This window comes from Coregonus clupeaformis, chromosome 28 (genome assembly GCF_020615455.1).
Source record: "Coregonus clupeaformis isolate EN_2021a chromosome 28, ASM2061545v1, whole genome shotgun sequence".
In the NCBI taxonomy this organism is placed as follows: domain Eukaryota; kingdom Metazoa; phylum Chordata; class Actinopteri; order Salmoniformes; family Salmonidae; genus Coregonus; species Coregonus clupeaformis.
In genome coordinates, this window is record NC_059219.1 from 16,059,355 (window position 1) to 16,081,606 (window position 22,252).

The 22,252-nt window shown below is 47.1% G+C and overlaps 1 protein-coding gene across 1 annotated transcript in view; it reads right to left on the reverse strand.

Moving 5' to 3' along the window:
- Positions 1 to 310: 310 nt before the first annotated feature.
- Positions 311 to 22,252, reverse strand: part of LOC121543021 (E3 ubiquitin-protein ligase znrf2-like) — a 94,400-nt gene continuing 72,458 nt past the window's right edge. Inside the window, exons 3-5 of the mRNA XM_041852694.2 lie at positions 2,862 to 2,967; positions 1,372 to 1,453; positions 311 to 828 (exon numbers count right to left, since the gene is read on the reverse strand). Coding sequence (XP_041708628.1) covers positions 1,396 to 1,453; positions 2,862 to 2,967 — 164 coding nt within the window. The 3' untranslated portion in view covers positions 311 to 828; positions 1,372 to 1,395. The remainder of the gene's footprint in view (positions 829 to 1,371; positions 1,454 to 2,861; positions 2,968 to 22,252) is intronic.

A 22,252-nucleotide genomic window follows, 5' to 3' on the forward strand; every position in this document is an offset into this window, starting at 1 on the left:
CTGGTAGACACAGTTGGTGAGGAGGGGTAAAGAGTGGGAGAGGGGGATGAGGACTGACTTCCTCTCGCCCTTCTTCCCTCAGCTTGCTCCCGAAATGTCCAGGTGTACAATCACTCAGCCCAAACAGATGGGAGGAGACCTGGATCTGCTGTCCTATAACACAGGAGGAGGGAATCCCAAGTCACAGCAGCCCTGGAGCTCAGCCAATCACAGCAGCTCAATCACTGAGGCACGGCCAAAGGATGGAAGGCCAAACGTCTGTGGGTGCCATATACAGCCGTTCCATTGATGCCACAGAGAGTGAGAGAGGGCGTGTTGAGAGCAACAGCTTTTCCTGATTGGATAGTTGTGCAACAGAGGTGTTGTGTCTTCCCCTCAACATCAGGTTGGCAGATAAGCATGTCTGTCTGTCTGTCGGTCTGTCTGTCTGTGAGGACAAATCAGAGGTTGGTTGTGTTTGTGAGTGTGTATTTGTGAGTGTGTGTGTCTGTGTCTGTCTGGTCTTGTCTTGGAGCATATTGTGTGTGTGTGGAGATAAATAGATAGATCAGCATTAAATGTAGTTTCCCTGAAGATTGCTTTTAATGAGTTTTGGCACACTGCGGTACTTGACTGGTTTGAGTTGAGATGTGTTGAGGGCTGTTGAGAGGTACTGGAGGTGGTGGGGGTAGAGGGGTAGGTCAGGGTGAGGGGTCAGTTCTGTACTGGCCATAGAGTCACAGTGTGTCTGTCCAGCAGTCTCCTAGGCGACGGGGAAGGGGAGGGGATTCACATTGAGAACTGTTGTTATTGGAGCAGATCACTCTTCTTATCGAGGGAGTAAGAAACCTGCAGAGAGAAAAAACAACAGAAATCTGAAGATACTGAGGGCTAACATGTGATGCTGAAACAAAACAACAGAAATCTGAAGATACTGAGGGCTAACATGTGATGCTGAAACAAAACAACAGAAATCTGAAGATACTGAGGGCTAACGTGTGATGCTGAAACAAAACAACAGAAATCTGAAGATACAGAGGGCTAACATGTGATGCTGAAACAAAACAACAGAAATCTGAAGATACTGAGGGCTAACGTGATGCTGAAACAAAACAACAGAAATCTGAAGATACTGAGGGCTAACATGTGATGCTGAAACAAAACAACAGAAAGAAAGAACTCCACTGAACTAAAAGGTGTAATACTGTATCATATGTTTCCTGTTTTGTGTCAATACAATACTACATTTCCATTTGGGGAACTAAACGGTGGAAACTTAAAAGTTTCCCACAGAATATTAAAGTGACTTATCACAGTAAGCATCAATATCAAAAACACTCAGTAAATGTGGAATTGACCTGTGGAGAAAATGCATATTAATATAGAATTTACCTGTGGAGAAGTAGCGAGGCCCTTTTAGTCTGAGGGATGTTCTGGACACGATCTGTTCACCTCAAACCACTCATCAATACAGCTGACAGAGAGAGAACAGGAGACACAGTCAGGGAGAACATAGCAAATACTACATGCAGTGCATTCGGAAAGTATTCAGACCCCTTGATGTTTTCCACATTTTGTTACGTTACAGCCTTATTCTAAAATGGATTAAATAAATAAAAATCCTCATCAATCTACACACAATACCCCATAATGACAAAGCAAAAACAGGTTTTTAGACATTTTTGCAAATGTATTACAAATAAAAAACAGAAATACCTTATTTACATACACTACCAGTCAAAAGTTTGGACAAACCTACTCATTCAAGTTTAATTTTTAATTTTTTACATTGTAGAATAATAGTGAATACATAAAACGATGAAATAACACATATGGAATCATGTATTACCAAAAAGTGTTAAACAAATCAAAATATATTTTTTGGATGACAGCTTTGCACACAATGAGAAACAATATTCTCTGGTTCAACTGAAACCAAGATTGAACTATTTGGCCTGAATGCCAAGCGTCACGTCTGGAGGAAACCTGGCACCATCCCTACGGTGAAACATGGTGGTGGCAGCATCATCATGCTGTGGGGATGTTTTTCAGAGGCAGGGACTGGGAGACTAGTCAGGATCGAGGGAAAGATGAGCGAAGCAAAGTACAGAGAGATCCTTGATGAAAACCTGCTCCAGCGCGCTCAGGACCTCAGACTGGGGCGAAGGTTCACCTTCCAACAGGACAACAAGCCTAAGCACACAGCCAAGACAACGCAGGAGTGGCTTCGGGACAAGTCTCTGAATGTCCTTGAGTGGCCCAGCCAGAGCCTGGACTTGAACCCGATCGAACATCTCTGGAGAGACCTGAAAATAGCTGTGCAGCGACGTTCCCCATCCAACCTGACAGAGCTTGAGAGGATCTGTAGAGAAGAATGGGAGAAACTCCCCAAATACAGGTGTGCCAAGCTTGTAGTGTCATACCCAAGACTCAAGGCTGTAATCGCTGCCAAAGATGTTTCAACAAAGTACTGAGTAAAGAGTCTGAATACTTATGTAAATGTGATATTTCAGTTTTTTATTTTTTATAAATTGGCAAAATTTTATAGAAACCTGTTTTTGTTTCGTCATTAAAGGGTATTTTGTGTAGATTGATGAGGGGGAAAAACAATTTAATCAATTTTAGAATAAGGCTGTAACGTAACAAAATGTGGAAAAAGTCAAGGGGTCTGAATACTTTCTGAATGCACTGTACATAGAACAAAAGAAGGGAGGGGGGAGGGAGACAAAGAGAGCAGGAATGATGATGCATACACGCACCGGTTGATGAAAACAGGAGAGATCCCTCTTGTCGTGGGTTGTACAGAAACATTTAGTGACAGTGAGAAAGAGAGAGGTATATAGAAAGAGGGGGAGAGAGAGGGATAGAGAGGGGGGACTTACCCTTTGTGGTATATGCAGAGACAGGGCAGGCGAGCAATGGTGTCCCCCTGTAGCAGCTCCTCTAGGCAGATTGCACATTCACCTGCATCCTTACTCAGGACGTCCTCTAGAGAGAGCGAGAGAGAGAGAGAGAGAGAGAGAGAGAGAGAGAGAGAGAGAGAGAGAGAGAGAGAGAGAGAGAGAGAGAGAGAGAGAGAGAGAGAGAGAGAGAGAGAGAGAGAGAGAGAGAGAGAGAGAGAGAGAGAGAGAGAGAGAGAGAGAGAGAGAGAGAGAGAGAGAGAGAGAGAGAGAGAGAGAGAGAGAGAGAGAGAGAGAGAGAGAGAGAGAGAGATAATTGGAGGAGGTGAGAGAAAGAGAGAGAAAGAATGATTGTATTTACACTACATTTACTGAAGGGGGAGCTCTATATCCATGGTTAAACCTTAGTAGTCTATCTGGACCAAACTGGCATTGGGAGCAGGCTCTAATGCTGTGGGACATGATGTGATGCTGACAGGAGGTGGAGAGGTGCATTTGGTATTTCTTCTTTACAAACAAATACACACAGAGTTTAAAGCTAGTGCAGTTCTGCATCAAGCTCTGTATAGTGTGGACTTGATAGGAGGAGGAATCCCACTACTAAAATGTACAGTGTTCTATAATGGCTCCAGACTGACAACACAGCACTTCTCTGTCATAGGATCCCTCCTGAGGTCACAGAGAGGCATTACAACCATCTACTCTATTCTACTTTACTCTACTCTACTACTCAGCAAATAATTCAACCTGGCACATAGGCTACACTGGAGTCAGACTACACTGTCTAGCACAAGTACAACAAAATCAATGGATTGTCAGTCAAGGTTAATATTTTGTGGTTGATGACCGTTTCAGAATGAGCAAAGGGGACATTCCCAATAACTCTATGACTTGTAGCCTAAAATAATTCATTTACTTCTGCCTCCACACAACACAAAGTGAGTCCAAAATGGCACCCTATTCCCTATTAGACCAGATACCTGGTCAAAAGTAGTATACTATATAGGGTGTCATTTCAGACTCACTCAAGTGTTTGTATACTTGTACCATTGTGTCAGCCTGGGTTAATAATTTGCATAATTCAACCAATCTCCCCATAAACAGAGTCACTATCTTCATTTCAACAGTTGGTTCTGTGGTTGTGTATGTAATGTTATCTACAACCCGCAGACCAAATCCTGCTTCAATAATTGATTATTTACTCATGCTGGAAGCAAGTGAGAAGAAAAACTGCTCACATGCAGAATTAATTGTGTGCTGTGTGTGTACACGCACACACCTACTTAAACACACACACACGAACACACAACAACACACACAAACTTGCTTCCACTGTGAAGGGTAACCCAGGACTGCTTTGGTCCAGTCAAAGTAGACCTCTCTCTCTCAATTGTTGGTTATTTTTATCTGCTGTGTTATAGAACCACATGCTACTGGCTCAGCTGACAGCTACGTAGCAAGAGAGAGAGAGAGAGAGAGAGAGAGAGAGAGAGAGAGAGAGAGAGAGAGAGAGAGAGAGAGAGAGAGAGAGAGAGAGAGAGAGAGAGAGAGAGAGAGTGGGGCGAGAGAGAGCGGAAGAGAGAGAGAGCACATTCCTCTATAAATAATACTACCACGTGGGTTTTGATGTTGGTGACCTTGCACATACACACACACACGTACACACACACACACACACACACACACACACACACTGCAGGAGGTGTCTTCAACTGGAATATGATCGTTATTCTATTATTCCAATCCAAAAGCTTTAAGAATGATGTATTGGAGATATCTGACCCCTTCTATCCCACAGTGTTAGTTTCCTTGTTCAATTGTCAATTCTTCTTTAACACAATTAGAGAAGAACAAGAGTCTTTTTTCAGCTGAGACATCAAGATCCAGCAGAAACCTGAGCAGAACAGAGAGTGGAGTACCATTATTACTGAGATAATATGAGAGAGAGAGAGAGAGGGGAGGAGAGAGAGAGAGGGAGGGAGAGAGAGAGGGGGAGAGAGGGAGAAGGGGAGTGAGAGAGAGAGGAGTGGGAGATTTAGAAAGACAGAGAGTAGAGGACATAGGAGACACGACAAACATCAAATATTAGGAGGGTGGAAAAATGAGGATGAAAAACAGCGTGGCGGAGCAAGGGAGCAAGAGAGAGCGATAGAACGAGGCATGATGACATCAGCACTTTATATTTATTATCCCCTGGAGAGAATTAATGTATAAGCATTACCAGGGGAATGGCAGGAACCTGACAGACAGTGTGTGTGGTTGTGTGTGTGTATATGAGAGAGACACACAGAGAAAGAGAGAGAGAAAGAGAGAGAGAAATAGAGAGAGAGCAAGAGAGAGAGAGCAAGAGAGAGAGAGAGAGAGAGAGAGAGAGAGAGAGAGAGAGAGAGAGAGAGAGAGAGAGAGAGAGAGAGAGAGAGAGAGAGAGAGAGAGAGAAAGACCTGTGCTCTGGCAGTAAACCCCAAAAAGACAAAAATAATGATTTTCCAGAGAAGATCCAGATCTCAGGGAATTAGACCAAAGTCCTCAATTGGTACAAAATATATAGAGTGCTGCACACACTACAATTACTTAGGTTTAAAAATAAGCTCAACTGGACACTGTCACGATCGTCGTATACAGAGGAGGACCAAGGCGCAGCGTGATGAACGAACATGTTTATTTATCATTAGCGATAAACACGGACAGTAAACAAAAACAACAAACGACTCGTAACGTCCTAGGTAACTTAGACCAACACGGAACAGAACAACTAGAACCCCCAACATAGAAATATAACACATAGAATGAACACACCCTGGCTCAACATATAGAGTCCCAGCGCCAGTCCCAGCGCCTCAACCAGAGCAAAACAGGGGAGGGCTGGGTGGGCATTCCTCCCCGGCGGCGGTTCTGGCTCCGGCCTTGCCCACCACCCTCCAATAAACCCCCCATAGCGCCCCTGGTCCGGTCTGGCCCCGCTGGCTGGAGCTGAACTGGACGTAGCAGGAGCGGTTAGCTTCAGCTCCGTGGTGGAGCAGTTGACCGACCCTACCAGGCACCGGTGACCCAGGCACGGGGTTGTGCTGGACTGACGGCCGCCACCCCTGGCTTGGTGCGTGGGCCGAACGGGCCGGACCGGGCTGACGACTCGCACCCCTGGCCCGGTGCGTGGGTAGAGCGGGCGAACCGGGCTGACGACTTCGCACCCCTGGCTTGGTGCGTGGAGTAGGAACGGGCTGGACCGGGCTGATGATGCGCACCCCTGGCTTGGTGCGTGGAGTAGGAACAGGCCGGACCGGGCTGACGATGCGCACCCCTGGCTTGGTGCGTGGAGTAGGAACAGGCCGGACCGGGCTGGCGACGCCACCGTAGGCTTGGTGCAAGGAGCAGGGACAGGCCGGACCGGGCTGGCGACGCACACCGTAGGCTTGGTGCGTGGAGCAGGAACAGGCCGGACCGGGCTGGCGACGCACACCGTAGGCTTGGTGCATGGAGCAGGGACAGGCCGGACCGGGCTGGCGACGCACACCGTAGGCTTGGTGCGTGGAGCAGGGACAGGCCGGGCCGGGCTGTGGAGACGGATAGGAGACCTGGAGTGAAGAGCTGCCACAACCCGTCCTGGCTGAATGCCTACCTTCACACACTCTGTGTGAGGCATCAGCACAGGACGCACAGGGCTGTGTGCCCGTACTGGCATAACAGCACGTGACACTGGCGCAGGATATCGGGACCGAGGAGAGGCACTGGAGGCCACGAGCGCTGAGCGGCACACTCCGTCCCTGGCTGCATGCCCACCTTCGCACAACACGTGCGGGGTGCTCGCACAGGACGTACCGGACTATGCCGGACCACTCGTGGCACAGTACGCAGCTCCGCATACCCCGGAACCTGACCAGTCTCATGCTGCCATGCCTGAGTACGGGGAGTTGGCTCTGCTCTCCAACCAGGCTCCGCCAACCTGCCTTCTGGCCCCCCAAACCCGGTGGCCTCCTCTCCAAATCGCCCTGTGGCAGCCTCCTGCTGCCCAGCCGCCCATGCCGTGTGCCCCCCCAAAAAATGTTTTGGGGGTTGCCTCTCGTCCGTCCGACGATGACACTGCTGACACCGCTGCTCCTCTCTCGCCAGGGCCTTAATCCTAGCCCATGGCCCTTTGCCCCCGAGCATGTCCTCCCAGGACCACGATTTGCCCACCTGGGCCATCACCAACCTCTCCATCTCCTTTCCCGGCGCTTCCTCCCATGTCCAGTCTGCCTGCTCCTGGACACGCTGCTTGGTCCTTGTATGGTGGGTTCTTCTGTCACGATCGTCGTATACAGAGGAGGACCAAGGCGCAGCGTGATGAACGAACATGTTTATTTATCATTAGCGATAAACACGGACAGTAAACAAAAACAACAAACGACTCATAACGTCCTAGGTAACTTAGACCAACACGGAACAGAACAACTAGAACCCCCAACATAGAAATATAACACATAGAATGAACACACCCTGGCTCAACATATAGAGTCCCAGCGCCAGGGTGTGACAGACACCTTATTGAGGCAGTGAATTAACTGAGAGAAAAAGCACGCAGGGCATTCTACGCCATTAAAAAACAAATTCAACTTGAAATATCTAATAAAATTGGTCTAAAACTAATTCAATGTGTCATTGAACCAATTGCACTTTATGGCAGCGAGGTGTGGGGTCCACTTGCAAAACAAGATTTCACCCAATGGGACAAACACCCAATTGAAACCCTGCATGCAGAGTTCTGTAAGATTCTCCTACGTCCAGAGGAAAACTACAAACAATGCATGCAGGGTCATTTGTTTCGGTACTGTCCATTTGTAGCTTGTCACAGGTCCAGGAATGGCTGAAGGATTGCAATATTTACCCGGAGCTAACCCTGCAGATAGCACTACTGGGTGATCTGAAAAGTCACAGTCAATTCGATCAATAATATAATAATACTTTTAGCAAAAATGTTTATTTTCAATTTACAATCTGTAGAAACAATGAGAATAGAAGGGTTCAGAACTTTTGTGAAACATCACAGTACAGTTGAGAAATATATGGCAAGTAGAAATCCAATATGGATGGTGTTAAGAGATAGATGGGAGGGGTTGAATGGAGCTGAAGGTTGGGACTAATAACAACTAATAACAACAAAATAACTAATGTAAAACATACTGTGTCCATAATAAGAATATAGGTTGAGAACTTTGTGAAAAAGAGCACAGTTTAGGGGGATATGGCATGTAGAGGCAAACCGGATGGACATCATGAAAATGATCGGAGAGGTTGAGGGTAGAGGAAGTTCAGGAGTAAAAACAAACAAAATATAATTATTGTAAAATTGACTGTGTCCATAAAATGTATATAGTACAGTGAGGGAATTAAGTATTTGATCCGCTGCTAATTTTGTACGTTTGCCCACTGACAAAGACATGATCAGTCTATAATTTTAATGGTAGGTTTATTTGAACAGTGAGAGACAGAATAACAACAAAAAAATCCATAAAAACGCATGTCAAAAATGTTATAAATTGATTAACATTTTAATGAGGGAAATAAGTATTTGACCCCTCTGCAAAACATGACTTAGTACTTGGTGGCAAAACCCTTGTTGGCAATCACAGAGGTCAGATGTTTCTTGTAGTTGGCCACCAGATTTGCACACATCTCAGGAGGGATTTTGTCCCACTCCTCTTTGCAGATCTTCTCCAAGTCATTAAGGTTTCGAGGCTGATGTTTGGCAACTCGAACCTTCAGTTCCCTCCACAGAATTTCTATGGGATTAAGGTCTGGAGACTGGCTAGGCCACTCCAGGACCTTAATGTGCTTCTTCTTGAGCCACTCCTTTGTTGCCTTGGCCGTGTGTTTTGGGTCATTGTCATGCTGGAATACCCATCCACGACCCATTTTCAATGCCCTGGCTGAGGGGAAGGAGGTTCTCACCCAAGATTTGATGGTACATGGCCCCGTCCATCGTCCCTTTGATGCGGTGAAGTTGTCCTGTCCCCTTAGCAGAAAAAACACCCCCCAAAGCATAATGTTTCCATCTCCATGTTTGACGGTGGGGATGGTGTTCTTGGGGTCATAGGCAGCATTCCTCCTCCTCCAAACACGGCGAGTTGAGTTGATACCAAAGAGCTCGATTTTGGTCTCATCTGACCACAACACTTTCACCCAGTTCTCCTCTGAATCATTCAGATGTTCATTGGCAAACTTCAGAAGGGCCTGTATATGTGCTTTCTTGAGCAGGGGGGCCTTGCGGGCGCTGCAGGATTTCAGTCCTTCACGGCGTAGTGTGTTACTAATTGTTTTCTAGGTGACTATGGTCCCAGCTGCCTTGAGATCATTGACAAGATCCTCCCGTGTAGTTCTGGGCTGATTCCTCACCGTTCTCATGATCATTGCAACTCCACGAGGTGAGATTTTGCATGGAGCCCCAGGCCGAGGGAGATTGACAGGTCTTTTGTGTTTCTTCCATTTGCGAATAATCGCACCAACTGTTGTCACCTTCTCACCAAGCTGTTTGGCGATGGTCTTGTAGCCCATTCCAGCCTTGTGTAGGTCTACAATCTTGTCCCTGACATCCTTGGAGAGCTCTTTGGTCTTGGCCATGGTGGAGAGTTTGGAATCTGATTGATTGATTGCTTCTGTGGACAGGTGTCTTTTATACAGGTAACAAACTGAGATCAGGAGCACTCCCTTTAAGAGTGTGCTCCTAATCTCAGCTCGTTACCTGTATAAAAGACACCTGGGAGCCAGAAATCTTTCTGATTGAGAGGGGGGTCAAATACTTATTTCCCTCATTAAAAAGCAAATCAATGTATAACATTTTTGACATGCGTTTTTCTGGATTGTTTTGTTGTTATTCTGTCTCTCACTGTTCAAATAAACCTACCATTAAAATTATAGACTGATCATTTCTTTGTCAGTGGGCAAACGTACAAAATCAGCAGGGGATCAAACACTTTTTTCCCACACTGTATGTATAAGCTTTATGTACAGTGGGGAAAAAAAGTATTTAGTCAGCCACCAATTGTGCAAGTTCTCCCACTTAAAAAGATGAGAGAGGCCTGTAATTTTCATCATAGGTACACATCAATTATGACAGACAAAATGAGAAAAGAAATTCCTGAAAATCACATTGTAGGATTTTTAATGAATTTATTTGCAAATTATGGTGGAAAATAAGTATTTGGTCAATAACAAAAGTTTCTCAATACTTTGTTATATACCCTTTGTTGGCAATGACACAGGTCAAACGTTTTCTGTAAGTCTTCACAAGGTTTTCACACACTGTTGCTGGTATTTTGGCCCATTCCTCCATGCAGACCTCCTCTAGAGCAATGATGTTTTGGGGCTGTCGCTGGGCAACACAGACTTTCAACTCCCTCCAAAGATTTTCTATGGGGTTGAGATCTGGAGACTGGCTAGGCCACTCCAGGACCTTGAAATGCTTCTTATGAAGCTACTCCTTCGTTGCCCGGGCGGTGTGTTTGGGATCATTGTCATGCTGAAAGACCCAGCCACGTTTCATCTTCAATGCCCTTGCTGATGGAAGGAGGTTTTCACTCAAAATCTCACGATACATGGCCCCATTCATTCTTTCCTTTACACGGATCAGTCGTCCTGGTCCCTTTGCAGAAAAACAGCCCCAAAGCATGATGTTTCCACCCCCCATGCTTCACAGTAGGTATGGTGTTCTTTGGATGCAACTCAGCATTCTTTGTCCTCCAAACACGACGAGTTGAGTTTTTACCAAAAAGTTATATTTTGGTTTCATCTGACCATATGACATTCTCCCAATCCTCTTCTGGATCATCCAAATGCACTCTAGCAAACTTCAGACGGGCCTGGACATGTACTGGCTTAAGCAGGGGACACGTCTGTCACTGCAGGATTTGAGTCCCTGGCGGCGTAGTGTGTTACTGATGGTAGGCTTTGTTACTTTGGTCCCAGCTCTCTGCAGGTCATTCACTAGGTCCCCCCGTGTGGTTCTGGATTTTTGCTCACCGTTCTTGTGGTCATTTTGACCCCACGTGGTGAGATCTTGCGTGGAGCCCCAGATCGGGGGAGATTATCAGTGGTCTTGTATGTCTTCCATTTCCTAATAATTGCTCCCACAGTTGATTTCTTCAAACCAAGCTGCTTACCTATTGCAGATTCAGTCTTCCCAGCCTGGTGCAGGTCTACAATTTTGTTTCTGGTGTCATTTGACAGCTCTTTGGTCTTGGCCATAGTGGAGTTTGGAGTGTGACTGTTTGAGGTTGTGGACAGGTGTCTTTCATACTGATAACAAGTTCAAACAGGTGCCATTAATACAGGTAACGAGAGGAGGACAGAGGAGCCTCTTAAAAGAAGAAGTTACAGGTCTGTGAGAGCCAGAAATCTTGCTTGTTTGTAGGTGACCAAATACTTATTTTCCACCATAATTTGCAAATAAATTCATTAAAAATCCTACAATGTGATTTTCTGGATTTATTTTTCTCAATTTGTCTGTCATAGTTGACGTGTACCTATGATGAAAATTACAGGCCTCTCTCATCTTTTTAAGTGGGAGAACTTGCACAATTGGTGGCTGACTAAATCCTTTTTTCCCCACTGTATATATATATATATATATATATATATATATATATATATATATATATATATACTGTATATTCGCGGGGGAAAAAAACATATGGGGGATTGGAAGTGATGCAGATAATTATGTTGATGGAAGTTACAATCTATCTGCAATATTAAAGCTGATCTACCCCCTAAAAAATAACGTTTAAATAAATAAAACTAAAACAATTAATTAATTAAATAAACAAAAAAACAATGCATGCAGGGCAGAATTAGGACAACATCCACTAATAATAAAAACTAAAAAAATAGCAATTAAGTTTTGGAAACATCTCAAATACAGTGACCCCCTCTCATATCATTACCAAGCCCTGCAATGCCAAGAGCTGAGCAAAGAAAAGAGTCCCCTCATCCAGCTGGTCCTGGGACTGAGTTCACAAACCTGTTCTACTAACACACCTGAAGCCTCAGGACCAGAACATCCAATCAATCAGAATAAACCAAATTACAACACAGTCAAAACAAAACTACATTACTTATTGGGAAACACAAGCACAAGCACAACGTAAAATGCAGTGCTATCTGGCTCTAAAACGACAGTACACCGTGGCTAACTATTTGACCATGGTTACAGATCAAAACCTTAGAAAAACCTTGAGAAAGCACAGGATCAGTGAGCACAGCCTTGCCATTAAGAAGGGTAGACACAGGAAAACCTGGCTCCCTGTAAAGCTATGCAACCACTGCACCACAGCAGAACCCAAGAAAGAGCTGCATTTCCTGACAAAATGTCAAAAATATAAAACAATTAGAGAGTTTCATTTCCTCAAATTTGAAACCCTTATTCAAGGTTTCAAAGACCTCTCTGATGAGAATAGGCTACCCGTCCTGTTGGGGGAGGACGCAAAGAGCTGTGGGTTGGCAGCGCACTACATTGAGGGACAGTGTCTGACAGACCAACCAACCTGCACATGTCCTCTATGCTTATTGTTATTGTTATTGTTCAATGTATAGTTATTTTGACCCTTGATTATTGTTGTTACTGTTGTCCCGTTGACAATATTGATTATTATAATTTTTATTATGTTAATATTGTAAATCTCCAAAGTAAGCTTTGGCAATATGTACATTGTTACATCATGCCAATAAAGCAAATTGAATTGAATTGAATTGAAAGAGAGAGAGAGGGAGAGAGAGAGAGAGAGAGAGAGAGAGAGAGAGAGAGAGAGAGAGAGAGAGAGAGAGTGTATGCGTGCACGCATGTGTATGTGTGTGCAAGCAAGAGTACGTGCAGTGCAGTATATACAGTATATTCCCTATATAGTGCTTGCTCTACAGTATATGGGCCCTCGTCAAAAGTAGTGCACTATAGAGGGAATAGGGTGCTGTTTGCGATGCAACCAGAAGCTACAGTACTTCATGATCTCTTATTTTACAACACAGTGAACTCTCTGATCTGATTCCGAGGTGATCAAATTGTTTTCATTTCACTATAGTTAGAGTTACAGGGACATTGATATGAGAGCATGAGAGAGAGCATTAGCTCTTAAATGGAGTTTAACCTAAATCCATCGCTGACCGTTAGTGACTCTCAGTGTGTGTGTGCTTTATTGGTGCCATCAGGCATGACAAGAGCTGTGTGTGATGTAACCTTTAAGCCCCTGCCTGCTGGAGCTGCTAGTTGGGATCTAGACTCCAATAGGAGATCAGTGACAGGGCAGCTGCTGTGGTGTGTATGTGTTCAGCTTAGCCTGGACTCTGTTTCCACTGCTACAGGAATAGACCAGGGCTGCATAGCTCCGGAGACCAGCTCTGTGTGTGTGTGTGTGTCTCTCTACCTTGGGTTGAACATTTCCTGAATAACATAGTTTAGGAGGCTGGGTGTATTGATTGTGTGTGTGCATGTGAGAGAGGCGTGAGTGTGTGTGTGAGAAAAATTGGGCGCTGTGTGTTTATATGTGTGTGTGTGTGCACGTGTGTGTGTACGTGCATGGTAAAACAGAGCTAAGCATCAGCGTTTCTGGTGTACATAACATTGGAGCGGTGGGTACAGTGAGGGAAAAAAGTATTTGATCCCCTGCTGATTTTGTACGTTTGCCCACTGACAAAGACATGATCAGTCTATAATTTTAATGGTAGGTTTATTTGAACAGTGAGAGACAGAATAACAACAAAGAAATCCAGAAAAACGCATGTCAAAAATGTTATAAATTGATTTGCATTTTAATGAGGGAAATAAGTATTTGACCCCTCTGCAAAACATTACTTAGTACTTGGTGGCAAAACCCTTGTTGGCAATCACAGAGGTCAGACGTTTCTTGTAGTTGGCCACCAGGTTTGCATACATCTCAGGAGGGATTTTGTTCCACTCCTCTTTGCAGATCTTCTCCAAGTCATTAAGGTTTCTAGGATGACGTTTGGCAACTCGAACCTTCAGCTCCCTCCACAGATTTTCTATGGGATTAAGGTCTGGAGACCGAGCTAGGCCACTCCAGGACCTTAATGTGCTTCTTCTTGAGCCACTCCTTTGTTGCCTTGGCCGTGTGTTTTGGGTCATTGTCATGCTGGAATACCCATCCATGACCCATTTTCAATGCCCTAGCTGAGGGAAGGAGGTTCTCACCCAAGATTTGACGGTACATGGCCCCGTCCATCGTCCCTTTGATGCAGTGAAGTTGTCCTGTCCCCTTAGCAGAAAAACACCCCCAAAGCATAATGTTTCCACCTCCATGGATGGTGTTCTTGGGGTCATAGGCAGCATTCCTCCTCCTCCAAACACGGCAAGTTGAGTTGATGCCAAAGAGCTCCATTTTGGTCTCATCTGACCACAACACTTTCACCCAGTTCTCCTCCGAATCATTCAGATGTTCATTGGCAAACTTCAGACGGCCCTGTATATGTGCTTTCTTGAGCAGGGGGACCTTGCGGGCGCTGCAGGATTTCAGTCCTTCACGGCATAGTGTTTTACCAATTGTTTTCTTGGTGACTATGGTCCCAGCTGCCTTGAGATCATTGACAAGATCCACCCTGTAGTTCTGGGCTGATTCCTCACCGTTCTCTTGATCATTGCTATTCCACGAGGTGAGATTTTGCATGGAGCCCCAGGCCGAGGAGATTGACAGTTATTTTGTATTTTCTTCCATTTGCGAATAATCACACCAACTGTTGTCACCTTCTCACCAAGCTGCTTGGCGATGGTCTTGTAGCCCATTCCAGCCTTGTGTAGGGTCTATAATCTTGTCCCTGACATCCTTGGAGAGCTCTTTGGTCTTGGCCATGGTGGAGAGTTTGGAATCTGATAGATTGATTGCTTCTGTGGACAGGTGTCTTTTATACAGGTAACAAACTGAGATTAGGAGCACTCCCTTTAAGTGTGTGCTCCTAATCTCATCTTGTTACCTTTATAAAAGACACCTGGGAGCCAGAAATCTTGAGAGGGGGTCAAATACTTATTTCCCTCATTAAAATGCAAATCAATTTATAACATTTTTGACATGCGTTTTTATGGATTTTTTTGTTGTTATTCTGTCTCTCACTGTTCAAATAAACCTACCATTAAAATTATAGACTGATCATTTCTTTGTCAGTGGGCAAACGTATAAAATCAGCAGGGGATCAAATACTTTTTTCCCTCACTGTATGTGTTGGGCTGCAGGCAGCAGGCTGCTCAGAGCTGAGGCTGGGATGGTCAGTGCTTTAGACTGGATTTATGACATCCTCTCAGTGACCTTGACAGATAGAGGGAGGGACAAAACACACCATGCACAGCACCACACACACACACACACACACAACCGCACATACACATTGTATGTACAGTTAACTGCCAAAATGATAGAAACACCTGAGTAAATGAGGGATACAAAGTATATTGAATGCAGGTGCTTCCACACAGGTGTGGTTCCTGAGTTAATTAAGCAATTAACATCCCATCATGCTTAGGGTCATGTATAAAAATGCTGGGCAGGCCATTATTTTGGCAGTTACCTGTATATCATAAACATATATGCAGCAACAGCATACACCATGGCTGTATCCCAATCCAAAGGCAGCTGCCTGCAGCCTATTGGCTTAAAAAGGTTTGTTGGTAGCATTTTTGCCAGAAGGTAACTGAAAAGGAATCTTATTTGAGATGGGATTTGAAGGCATAACGTTTGTTTACATTGTGATCCACTGTAGTAGTGTGAACAGTACAAAGCGCTATGAGATCCTCAAAAGTTCTATAGCTGCACCATTGACAGCATCTTGACTGACTGCATCACCGCTTGGTATGGCAACTGCTTGGCTGCAAGGCGCTACAGAGGGTAGTGCGTACGGCCCAGTAGTTCCAAGCTCCCTGCCATCCAGGACCTCTATACCAGGAGGTGTCAGAGAAAGGACCTAAAAATTATCAAGACTCCAGCCACCCAAGTCATAGACTGTTCTCTGCTAATGCACAGCAAGCAGTAACGATGTACCAAGTATGGAACCAGCAGGACCCTGAACAGCTTCTATCCCCAAGCCATAAGACTGCTAAATAGTTAGCTAAATAGTTAACCAATACCTACCCTGACTATCTGGATTGACCCTTTTTGCAATAACTATTTTGACTCATCACATACGCTGCTGTTACAGTTTGTTATCTATCCTGTTACCTAGTCATTTTATCCCTACCTATATGTACACATCTACCTCAATTACCTCTTACCCCTGCACAAAGACTTGGTACTGGTCAGGCAGGTCACCCGTGATACAAGTCAGTATTCGACGTCCATCCATGTCTGAGGACGTCGAGGCGATGACATGGAAACCGGCCACTGGGGGCAACAGTGATCGCTGTTACCTTCAAGTAGGTTTCAGTTTTGCTAGGGCGTTGTGGACGGGGATGGTGGATAGGTGTAAGCATCTGCCTATGGTTCCAAACGTTGCATGTTCGAATACAGCGATAGAAAGTCATTTGTAAAATGTAAATGTAAATGTCTAATATTTTTGTTTTAAGCCTATCCCAAACCTTAACCCTTACCTTAACAATTCAGAGTTACATTACATTACATTTTAGTCATTTAGCAGACGCTCTTATCCAGAGCGACTTACAGGAGCAATTAGGGTTAAGTGCCTTGCTCAAGGGCACATTTACGTCATTTAGCAGACGCTCTTATCCAGAGCGACTCACAAATTGGTGCGTTCACCCTATAGCCAGTGGGATAAGCACTTTACAATTTTGGGGGGTAGAAGGATTACTTTATCCTATCCCAGGTATTCCTTAAAGAGGTGGGGGTTTCAAATGTCTCCGGGAAGGTGGTGAGTGACTCCGCTGTCCCTGGCGTCGTGAGGGGAGCTTGTTCCACCATTGGGGTGCCAGAGCAGCGAACAGTTTTGACTGGGCTGAGCGGGAACTATGCTTCCCGCAGAGGAAGGGGAGCCAGCAGGCCAGAGGTGGATGAACGCAATGCCCTCGTTTGGGTGTAGGGACTGATCAGAGCCCGAAGGTACAGAGGTGCCGTTCCCCTCACTGCTCCATAGGCAAGCACCATGGTCTTGTAGCGGATGCGAGCTTCAACTGGAAGCCAGTGGAGTGTGCGGAGGAGGGGGTGACGTGAGAGAACTTGGGAAGGTTGAACACCAGACGGGCTGCGGCATTCTGGATGAGTTGTAGGGGTTTAATGGCACAGGCAGGGAGGCCAGCCAACAGCGAGTTGCAGTAGTCCAGACGGGAGATGACAAGTGCCTGGATTAGGACCTGTGCCGCTTCCTGTGAAGGCAGGTCGTACTCTCCGGATGTTGTAGAGCATGAACCTGCAGGAGCGGGTCACCGCCTTGATGTTGGCGGAGAACGACAGGGTGTTGTCCAGGGTCACGCCTAGGCTCTTCGCACTCTGGGAGGAGGACACAGCGGAGTTGTCAACCGTGATGGCGAGATCATGGAACGGGCAGTCCTTCCCCGGGAGGAAGAGCAGCTCCGTCTTGCCAGGGTTCAGCTTGAGTTAATGCCTAACCTTAAGAATTCGGAGTTAATGCCTAAATTTAACCTTGGAACGATACAGTGAAGTAAACAAACACATTGAAATTTGACATTTGGAAAAACTTTTAAATTTGACGTTTGAGAAACATGAATGAATGTCTAATTCTGACAAGAGACTGTGAGAGCTTGTTGGTACTGGTACCCCGTTTATATAGCCAAGTTATCGTTACTCATTGTGTATTTTTCCTTGTGTTATTATTTTTCTATTATTTCAATTTTTCTCTCTCTGCATTGAAGGGAAGGGCCCGTAACTAAGCATTTCACTGTTAGTCTACACCTGTTGTTTACGAAGCATCTGACAAATAACACTTGATTTGATTTTAAATGGACTAGCCAGTGCAGCACCAGGGAGTGATCAGACCAAAGCACCAGCACCTCACACTCCGACCCAACCCAGGTCAAGACCTCTGTAGAATGAATGGGAGGGGGGAGTTTGCAGGGTAAGCCCTCTTTCCTTCACCTGTTTCCTCCTCCATCTGTCCTCCTCCCTTTTATGATAACATAGAGTGCCTCTCTCTCTCTCTCTCTCTCTCTCTCTCTTCTCTCTCTCTCTCTCCTCTGCCCACAGCCCAGCCCCCCATTTATACTCAACAAAACTATGAATGCAACATGCAAACATTTTAACGATTTTACTGACTTATAGTTCATAAAATGAAATTAGGCCCTAATATATGGATTTCACTTGACTGAGCAGGGGCGCAGCCATGGGTGGGCCTGGGAGGGCATAGGCCCACCCATTTGGGAGCCAGGCCCAGCAAATCAGAATGTCACGGATACGGCCGAGGCTGCCCCTCCTCCTCGTTCGGGCAGGCTTCGGCGGTCGTCGTCACCGGAGTACTAGCTGCCACCGATCTATGTTTCTGTGTCTCACTAGTTCTGTCTGTATTGTTCACACCTGTTACCCATTAGGCTTATTAGTTTCCCTATATTACCTCTGTTTTCCCTCCTGAGTGTGTGCGTGATTGTTCTTGTTACGTCGTCTGTTGAGCTGTTGTTTTTGCTCTTCCCTGCGTGGAGGGTTTGCATTATTACTTGGAGTCGAGTAAAGCCATTAATTCTCAGTTCTGTGTCCTGCGCCTGATTCCGTTTCCCCACTGCACCCAGACGCTGACAGAATCACGCACCCGTTATGGAGTCAGCAGGGCACGCCCGATCCCAGCGCCCGTTGGAGGAACGCATCCACCCAGCACGCGACCATACTGCAGCGACTAGGCTCGGCTCTGGATCAAGTGATCCACACCATGGATCGATAGGAGAGAGTTGGGTTTTCTACACCTCCTCTTTTCGCCAAATTATCTTCCATCAGGATCCTCAACCCCTGGGTCCAGTGGTCTTCGGCTCTCGCTCCCGAGGGAATACGATGGGACAGCTGCCGGGTGTAAGGGTTTCCCTGCTCCAGGTGGAGCTTTTACCTGGCCACCATCCACCCGGCTCCCTCGGGATACGAGAGCGTGTCCGTCCCTCATCTCCTGTCTGTCGGGCAGAGCCCTGGAATGGGCCAACGCGGAGTGGGGTGGAATAGACGCTGAGTCCGTTCGCTATGAGGATTTTACCCGCTTTTCGGGCAGTTTTCGATCATCCGCCTGAGGGGAGAGCGGCGGGGGGCGTCTGTTTCACCTCAGTCAGGGAAGGAGGAGCACAGGAATACGCCCTGGATTTCAGGACACTGGCAGCCAGCGAGGGATGGAACGAGAGGGCCCTGATTGATCACTACCGATGCAGTCTACGGGAGGACGTTTGGTCGGGAGCTGGCCTGCGGGACACTAATCTTAACCTGGACCAGCTGGTAGATTTATCAAGCCGGCTGGATAACCTGTTGGCTACCCGCGGACGTCCAGATCAGGGTCCGTCCCAGTCCATCCCCCAGCACTTCCGAGTCCACACCTATGGCGCTTGGAAGTGCTGATGCGAGAGGCCGAGCAAGGGTGGTCTCCTGCACCAACTGTGGCCGCAGAGGACACACTGCGGGCCGGTGCAGGAGAAGACCCTCAAGGAATCGAGGCAGCAGGCAGAGTTCTGGGGATCATCTCAGGTGAGTAGGCACCCAACTCACCAAGAGCTCCCTGTTGCTCACATGATGATTAATGTTATTTTCCCTGAGTTTTTCCCACATTCCCAGCATAGGGCGCTCATAGATCTCCGTCGCAGCTGGGAATTTTATGGACAGATTGGTTGCGCATAGATTAGGGATTCCTATATTGCCGTTAGATGTGCCCTTCCCCATACGTGCCCTAGATAGTCGCCCTTAGGGTCAGGTATGGTTAGGGAGGTCACAGCTCACTTCCGGATGGTGACACAGGGGGTCATGAAGAGAGAATTAGTCTCTTCATTGATATCCCTGCGTTTCCCGTGGTGCTGGGCCTTCCCTGGCTAGCCACCCATGACCCCAGTATTTCGTGGCAACAGAGGGCTCTTAAGGGATGGTCACCTCAGTGCTCGGGAAGGTGTGTAGGTGTTTCCGTAGGGGCAACCACGGTGGAGAGTCCAAACCATGTCTCCCCAATGCACATTCCCTCAGAATATGCCGATTTGGCTCTCGCCTTCTGTAAAAGGAAGGCGACTCAATTACCACCCCATCGACGAGGGGATTGTGCGATAGATCTCCGTGAGGGTGCTGCACTTCCCAGGAGTCACGTGTATCCTCTGTCACAGGAGGAGACGGTGGCTATGGAGACATATGTCACCGAATCTCTGGGACAGGGATACATTCGGCCCTCCACTTCCCCTGCCTCCTCAAGTTTCTTTTTTTGTGAAGAAGAAGGATGGAGGTTTTCGCCCGTGCATTAACTATCGAGGCCTAAATCAGATAACCGTAGAAATACAGCTATCCTCTTCCTCTCATTGCTAGTATGACGGAGTCATTGCACGGTGCAGCTTCTTCACAAAATTGGACCTCAGGAGCGCGTACAATCTGATCCGTATCCGGGGAGGGGGACGAGTGGAAGACGGCATTTAGTACCACCTCTGGTCACTATGAGTACCTCGTCATGCAGTACGGGTTGATGAATGCTCCCTCAGTATTTCAATCCTTTGTCGATGAGATTTTCAGGGACCTGCACGGACAGGGTGTAGTGGTGTATATAGATTATATTCTCATATACTCCGCTACACGCGACGAGCATGTGTCCCTGGTGCGCAAGGTGCTTGGTAGACTGTTGGAGCATGACCTGTACGTTAAGGCTGAGAAATGTCTGTTCTTCAGACAGTCCGTCTCCTTCTTAGGATACCGCTTGTCAGAGTCAGGGGTCGAGATGGAGTGTGACCGCATTTCAGCCGTGCGTAATTGACCGACTCCTAGGTGCAGCGATTTTTGGGTTTTGCCAACTACTACCAGAGATTTATCCGGGGCTTTGGCCAGGTAGCAGCTCCCATAACCTCTTTGCTAAAGGGCGGTTTGGTGCGCCTGCAGTGGTCAGCGGATGCGAACAGGGCTTTTGGTCAGCTGAAGGCGCTGTTCACCACGGCTCCCGTGCTGGCTCATCCGGATCCGTCCTTGCAATTCATAGTCGAGGTGGACGCGTCCGAGGCGGGGATAGGAGCTGTACTGTCTCAGCGCTCGGGTACGCCTCCCAAACTCCGCCCCTGTGCTTTCTTCTCGAAGAAGCTCAGCCCGTGGAGCAAAACTACGACGTGGGGGATCGGGAGCTGTTAGCTGTTGTGAAAGCTCTTAAGGTGTGGAGACATTGGCTTGAGGGGGCTAAACACCCTTTTCTCATTTTGACTGACCACCGCAATCTGGAGTACATTCGGGCAGCGAGGAGACTGAATCCTCGTCAGGCAAGTTGGGCCATGTTTTTCACGCGTTTTGTGTTCACCCTATCGTATAGACCAGGTTCCCAGAATGCTAAGGCAGACGCTCTGTCCCGGCTATATGACTCAGAGGATCGGACCAGGGAGCCTACTCCCATACTTCCGGCTTCTTGTCTGGTGGCACCGGTGGTATGGGAGGTTGACGCGGACATCGAGCGGGCGTTACGCACGGAGCCCACTCCCACCCAGTGTCCAGTGGGTCGTGCGTACGTTCCGTCCGAGGTTCGCGATCGTTTGATTTATTGGGCTCACACGTCACCTGCTTCTGGCCATCCTGGCATTGGTCGGACAGTGCGCTGTCTTAGTGGGAAGTACTGGTGGCCCACCTTAGCTCAGGACGTGAGGGTTTATGTTTCTTCCTGTTCGGTGTGCGCTCAGTGCAAAGCACATAGACACCTGCCCAGAGGTAAATTACAACCTCTCCCCATTCCACAGCGGCCGTGGTCACACCTATCGGTGGACTTTGTTACAGATCTTCCTCCGTCACAGGGTAACACCACGATCCTGGTCGTTGTGGATCGGTTTTCTAAGTCCTGTCGTCTCATTCCTTTGCCCGGTCTCCCTACTGCCCTACAGACCGCAGAGGCCCTGTTTACACACGTCTTCCGGCACTACGGGGTGCCTGAGGATATAGTGTCTGATCGGGGTCCCCAGTTCACATCGAGGGTCTGGAAGGCGTTTATGGACCATCTGGGGGTCTCGGTCAGCCTGACCTCAGGTTTTCACCCGAGAGTAATGGGCAGGTTGAAAGAGTAAACCAGGATGTGGGTAGGTTTCTGAGGTCATATTGCCAGGACCGGCAGGGGGATTGGTCAGTTTACATCCCCTGGGCAGAAATGGCTCAAAATTCCCTCCGCCACTCCTCCACTGACCTGTCTCCCTTTCAGTGTGTACTAGGTTACCAGCCGGTCCTGGCACTGTGGCATCAGAGCCAGATCGAGGCTCCTGCGGTGGATGAATGGTTTCGGCACTCGGAGGAGACATGGGACGCTGCCCATGTACGCCTGCAAA